This window comes from Phaethon lepturus, unplaced genomic scaffold (assembly GCF_000687285.1).
Source record: "Phaethon lepturus isolate BGI_N335 unplaced genomic scaffold, ASM68728v1 scaffold57986, whole genome shotgun sequence".
Lineage (NCBI taxonomy): Eukaryota > Metazoa > Chordata > Aves > Phaethontiformes > Phaethontidae > Phaethon > Phaethon lepturus.
The window spans coordinates 9,197-16,022 of NW_010546685.1; the positions used below are offsets into that span (position 1 = coordinate 9,197).

Consider the following 6,826-nt stretch of genomic DNA (forward strand, 5'->3'; position numbering starts at 1 on the left):
GCAAGGGGAAAGAAAGAACTTGTGTGTCTAGGAGATACATTGAATGTGAAGAAATTTCGTGTTTAAATCAGTAGAAGGATTAAGCTCATATAACCATTATAGTTTGGAAAAAATACTTGTGTATAATTTATGGAAATAGCTGTAGCGGTATTAAATATTTGTCTTGAGCTAAATAAATTTTTTATTTATTTCGTGATGATTGTAATATGTTATGTGTTTACCTTCTACAGCTGTACTTTTGCAAAAGTGATACATCTCTGTGACCATTTTGTATCTAATACAATAATGCGTTTCAGGCCAGCTTTTCCACAGTAATGAACATTCCCACTGAGTGAAAATATGCATTTTATATGCTGCTCTGATTATTCTTACTTTTTTAATTTAATACTGTCATAGGTGATAGGGGATCCATTTTTTCCTCACACTGGCAGTACATCCAATCCAACATTGCTTAAGCAACATCAGGGCATCCAAGGAGTTGGCTTATGTGAATAACTGTGCTCAGCTTAATTTACAACTTTCTAAAGCCTCCCAAATAGCTATGATGTGCTGAACACAAAGGAAGCCCTAAAATAGTCTCATAAATCTGCTCAGGGTGACTACTACCAGACTGGGAATGAATCCAACCACATTGTAATGGGTGCAACAACAGAACAAAAGTACAGCACCAGGTCTCAGACTAAAAAAAACAGTTCATCTGACCTCTTCATCAAGACATAATCACCTGCAGAGAACTGCCTTTGCAATGACATACGTTTGCACAGGAGGCTGGGGAGACAGCAAAATGATAGTTTAAGACTATCTTTCATCAAAAGAAATTCAAACACAGGAGCCAGATTTCCCAATGTACTGTGATAGTCTGAACCTCCTCTAGTATATAGCTGGGGAAAGCAAATGGCTGAATTTTAGAGTATTTTTTGTCTTCTCTATTCATTCCCTTCCCACTTAATGTTGGAATGCAGACCTGTGCTCTACTGGCATTGGTATTAATTATTGCTCAGTTACTCATATGGGGGAAAAAAAAGAGTATTTTGTCCACGTATCTAACCTGTTCCCATGTGAGTATTTGTACTTGCATGGCACTTACAGTCTCTAAGTGAGATCAAGGCCTCATTTAATTAGCAGTGTGTATGTGTTAAAATACGCATGGGTATATTAATGCATATACACATATTTTCTACATATACACACACACACCCCACACATATATTTTAATGATATGGCATCTGTCCTTTGACTCTAAATGGCCAAGAGAGATAAAGGTGAGGAGAAAGAAAATATTTTATCTGAAAGGAAATAGGTAGAGAAAGCTTAACTGAATTTTGGGACTATAAACCATGCTAAGGAGACAGGATGGCAGTAGTATTCAGCAGGTCGCTGACCTATCACCAAGAGTATTACTTGCTTTCAACATGTTCTTCCACTGCTAAAATATTAAGAAACTAACTATATTTCTGTAACTTTTTCTTTTAAATTCTCTTTATACTTCCTGTAGTATTTTTGAGGGAGAGGGAATAGATCATCTAAGATATGTATATAACTTTCTAATATCCAGCTGAAATAAAAAGAAAGTAGCAAAAAAAAAAAAAAAAAACCAGACAATGAAGTCATAAAGCAGAAAATGAAAGTGGTTAAGTGTCAAAAGCATACACAAGGGGGAAAACCTTAAAAACCAAAAAATGATGAAAGAAAACTTCTCCTACAGAATAATTAAATTTCAAGATTTTGAAGAAAGAGGAGCCTACGAATGACCTTCAAAGCATCCCAGCCTGTCTCTCAGAATTTATACACAGGAAAGGAGGAACGTAAGAGCTTGTCTTTACAATGAACCCTTTTGGCTTGATACAAATTGGCCTCATAGTGTTGTGCACCACCACCATCTCCAGTCTTCACTGTAATCACCTTCCTTTACAGCAAAGAAAAGTGATCGAGAACAGCCTGCAACTTTTGGACAAAATGGGCAAAAAATTTCCTCAACAATGTCTAAGAGAGAAAATGTCCTTCAGATTTCCTGAACAGGTTCTAAAACCCAGACAGAGAGAGACTGTCAAAGTGGCCATTGATGAGATCTTCCAACACATCTTCTATATCTTTAGCAAAAATCTGACTCTAGCTGCTTGGGATGGGACATCTTTAGAACAATTCCAAAATGGACTTTATCAGCAAATTGAGCAATTGGAGGCATGTGTAATCAAGAAGCGGACCCACTACTTTCAGAGCAAAGAAGTCAACAGGCTGAAACTGAAAAAGTACTTCCAAAAAATAGACCGTTTTCTTAAAGACAAACAATACAACCTGTGCTCCTGGGAGATCAGCCGTGCAGAAATGAGGAGATGTCTTCAATTGATTGATAAAGTCATAAGGAAACTTAACAAATAAGGTACAAAGATTTTGACTGACATAACTTAGCTTTAAAAGTATTTATAACTATTATTTGTTCTATGTGTGGCAGTGCTTCTAGTTCATTTTGACTGTAGTTAAATAATTATGTTGCTGAAACGTGTTTTTGCAAATGTAGTGCATTATTCAATATAAGTAAATTTTTCCCTTGGTAAGCCAGGTGTCTACACTGGCTATAAATTAATCTATGTGAGTTTTCAGTGAGGGTTTTTCATAGGAAAGGATTGTAATCTTATGACAAATAGTGTCACCCTATCTTGTTTTCTGCTGAGAAGATGTGCTGCTACTTTCCACCTCTATTTCACCTACATGTAGAGAATCATGTATTTGTGAATGGACAACACATCCCACAGCTTACAGGAATTGCTAGATTTGTACTGATTGAGTCTGCATAAAAAATAAAGTAGTATATTGTTTATTTAAGTGGTCCTGTTTTAGGTTGAAACCATTCATTATTCTGTCAAAGTCTGTATGCTCTTTTCCAAAAATATATGGGTTTTTTTTACATTTGAGTCATTCTAACTTTTCCTTTGTTGAAAGGGGTAAAGTAATTCTAGAAGGATTTGTCTACATGGGATATTGTTTGTAGTAGCTATGGCATCTGCAGTACCTTCTCAGTTGGATATTGTTATTTTTAATTGAAGTATCTTTGCCTCCTCTAACTACCTGGAGGAAAGGCTTTTTCCCTTCCTGCTCTGTTTCCAAAACACTTTAACTTCTTTCACAAACTTATTTGAAATAACTTCTCTGCATAAAAGTACCCTAAAGTCACATCTGCCTGTGGCATATCCTGCTTGCTCATGGATGTATTCATCCTGGCTACTACCATCTCAAACATCACCATTTGGTCCTGTGTTTGTTTTACTGCTGCCTGAAATTTTTCGCTCCTTTCCCTTTGCTCACAAATTGGTCCACAGAAACATATAGTCCTTGGTATTCCAATGAATTTCCCTACCAAACCATATAGCCTTGAGTAATGATTGCAATATAAGCAAATTCTTTAAAACAACTTGCGACAAACTGGGCAAAATCAACTAATATCTGAGAGGTCAAGCCTGGATTTTACCCTTGGGAAATTGTCCCTGGGTAACTCCATTTCAGATGGTTGTGTTTTCCCTAGTCACTTGCTGTATGATAGTAAGGGGGAAAACAGGGTTATATCCAGGCTCTGTTACCTAATGAATATTGGTAAAAATGTTTAAAAAAACAACCATTTTTTTATAAAAGCTATTTCTCGTGGCCAAGGCTGATGTACATTTGGCACAGGATTCTGGGTCTGGCATGAAGAAGCAGAGGAGAGAGAGCATGTCTGTGGCTCCCAAGAGAGGGTGATGTTAGTCCCAGAGGGCTGAAATGGCTAGTGGTTGGTTTAAGCATCAGGTAAGGAACCATTTTAAAGCTTTCCCTGATCCCTGGCTATTCAGAAGAGTATAGTTCAAAGGGGTGATAATAAAAAGGTACATCAATCAAACAAAAAATTGACTGCTAAGAACAATAGCAATGGTACACCAGATCTCAGATACCATATCAATGACACAGGTCTCTTTTCCAGGGTGTACATACTCTCCTCTACCACTCATGGATGCAAGGTAGAGAACTGACGAGGGACATGGGTTATCAGGTCTGAAGCTGAAATACCAGAAATAAAACCAGCTAACAACTTCACCATGGCCCAGAACAACAGAAAAGACCAAAGAAACAGCAAAATATCAGAGCCTGGTGACACGCTGCCACAAATGTTACAGAAAAAAGGTATATTTCTTGGGCTTTGTAACTAATAGCACTTGAAACAGGCACACTGACAGACTGTTTCAAATTTTATTTCTTCTGCTTATTTGTTTTTTGCATTTCTTCAAGCGTGTACAATAAAATGACATTCAGCCTACTTACTGTTCTGGTTCTCATATCCCCAGTGGCTTCTGCGATGAAGTAAATTGTTATTGAAATGGTCTTATTTTCACTGAAATTTTTAAACGACATAAAATACTTTCAGCTGCCTCTCTCCTGAAGGATGCCAGTTCTTACTGCATTGCTTACCTGTAGTGGAAATATGGTAATTCATGGCCCATTAATTGTTCAGAAATTCTCATACCATTAAACTCCCTTTTTAGTTCATAACTATCCTTAAAAATCTCATTGCAAAATAAAAATATGATTTGACATACTTCAGTCAACAGGGTACTTTGCAGTGCAGGAAAAAAACAGAATAGGCACTAGAGGGCAAAGTGAGATTATAGTCAAATGTAAGGATTGTAGGTGAATGTACATGTATTTTGGCAAGACAGTGTTTCAGCTCTTTATGAGCATGCTGCTTATCAATAAATTGCTATTGAGGTCACAGAAGGGAATTGAAAGAAAAATGAACTATTCTTGAAAGAAAGAAGAAGATCCCAGAGAAGATGGACAGGAGCTCATAAACCAGCATTTGATTTCAGTTAGTTTTTGGCCCACTGTGGGATAATAGAAATTCTTTGTACTGCGACAATGTCTACAAGACCCATTTAAAGATTGGGACCCTGGAACAGACATAGTTGCTCAACAAATAAAAAGGAAAAGGAAAATAGCAAACCAATATATCTTTGTGTTATTCTTACTTTTTAAAGAAAGGTAAAGGAATAAAGCTGAAGAGTCAGAAGATCCGCTCTCTACTCCTTGGCATTGTAACATTTTGGAGCAATCTGTATTTTGTCACCATGGTATTACCAGATCAGCTCTATATTATGCCCCTGGCTAACTGAAACCCTCTGGTGTTTCTTCCAGTTAGTATTTTTCTAGCAGTTAAACAAATGTTGGAAAATACATAACATAAATGTCTTTTAACATTTTTTTTTTTCAGGTGGAACAGAATAAAATAGTGAATGTGTTGTTAGCTGCAGGAATTCAGTACAATGATAAAAACCACTATGGTATATAAAAAAGGTAATTTTAATGATATGTTGAAGTTTTCAAAACTTCAAATCCCCGTCAAAACTCTCAAATCCCCATCAAAATTTTAACATAGACAAAACAAAATCCTTCCACTATGGGACTTCTTGTAGGCCAAAAAGTTTAATAAATTTTCTCATAAGACTCACGCAGCAGTGCTGTGCAGCACAGGTCCCGGTCAGAGCTGTGGCTGTTCTCATGGCTAGTCTCGCAGCACCTTGTTTACGTACGCTGTGCTGTACTTTTTGGGCAACTGCACTAAAAGTGGTAGGGTTTCATCTGTGGGGAGTCTTCTTTCTGGAGTGGATTTATGGGATCGGGGCAAATGCCTTGTATCCCACATGAAACTTCAGAACAGCTACAGCAGAACTGAAGTATGCTTATTCCAGACTTTACTCTGGAAAAAATTATTCACAAGTCACAGTCATCTACAGCTGTCTAAAGCAATTCTTCCAAGTGTTTGGCCTGTCCTGTCAGCTCTGGATTCTTCATTTTTAAATTGGGGGGGTGGGGAGCAAACCGCAAACAGAGAAAAAACCCAAAGCAAAACAGGACAAAAGCCTGTGGAAATAACTCTCAAAGAATAGTCCAGGATTAGCCCTTGTTGCTAGGAAGGAGAGCTGTGAACTCCTTCAGAGCATCCGTAGTGAAGTTGTGGCGGTGGCTGTGGTGGAGAAAGCAGATGGATGCTGGGGTTGAAGGGTGTGGGCTGGAGAGGGGACCAGGAACTGCTCATGGGGAGACAGCCCCCACAGACTGCTGCCTCCAGCCCTCACGCCTTCCCACCCAGCCTGCCCCTTGTCAGGGGTACCCTAAACGGTTTGACCCCTCCCAGATGTGGAGGAACACTGATTCCTTCCAGGGAGCGACCAGAGGGGAGACCAAGAATGAGGGTGACAAAGATACAGAATAAATCTTAAAAGAAAGTGTAGTCCTCAGTTTTGACTGGCAGAATGAATTTACTTTGCTTTAGAAATTTGATGCAAAGCAAAAAAAGGTGAACAAAGCAGGTAAATTTGCGTTCGGTGTGAACGCAAATAGGGTGACTTTCCAATAGGGTGACTCTGCTTTTTAAAATCAAAAAATCTTCCTACCAGTCCTCATACAGGCAAAGATGGGCCACTTATATCAATGTTTCCCCCACTTCTACTGACATCAAGAAAGCCTGGTAAGGTGCACGGGTTTTTCTGAGTGCTGAGGGTCCCTAGAGGAGCAACCTCTGACAAGGAAAGCGAGGACAGTCTTTCTTCTCCTCCTGCAGAGGTGCCAGTGCCACAGCCCGTTCAGCAAACTGGAGGGCAGCTGCAGAGCTGCCGTGAGGCCTCCCCGCTGCAGCAGCAGGCCGACAAGCCCACCTTGCTTCCAAACGCAATTTAGGCTTTTCCTTAGTTGTGTCCTAGATGGATTCTCCTTCTCTTGGTACATCGTTAAAATTAAAAACCCCAGCTCACATGAATTTCTCTGTGCTCATCTACTCAGAATCACAGAATCACAGAAACAC

At 38.9% G+C, this 6,826-nt stretch overlaps 1 protein-coding gene across 1 annotated transcript; it reads left to right on the plus strand.

Moving 5' to 3' along the window:
• The first annotated feature begins 1,824 nt into the window (after positions 1–1,824).
• On the plus strand, positions 1,825–2,379 carry LOC104614046 (interferon epsilon-like). The gene has a single exon (XM_010289357.1). The coding sequence runs from the start codon at positions 1,825–1,827 to the stop codon at positions 2,377–2,379; it is 555 nt and encodes a 184-aa protein (XP_010287659.1).
• The last annotated feature ends 4,447 nt before the right edge of the window (positions 2,380–6,826 follow it).

Excerpts from the sequence above, each read along its gene's own strand:
- LOC104614046 (XM_010289357.1), top strand. The coding sequence starts at position 1,825 with ATGAACCCTTTTGGCTTGATACAAATTGGCCTCATAGTGTTGTGCACC.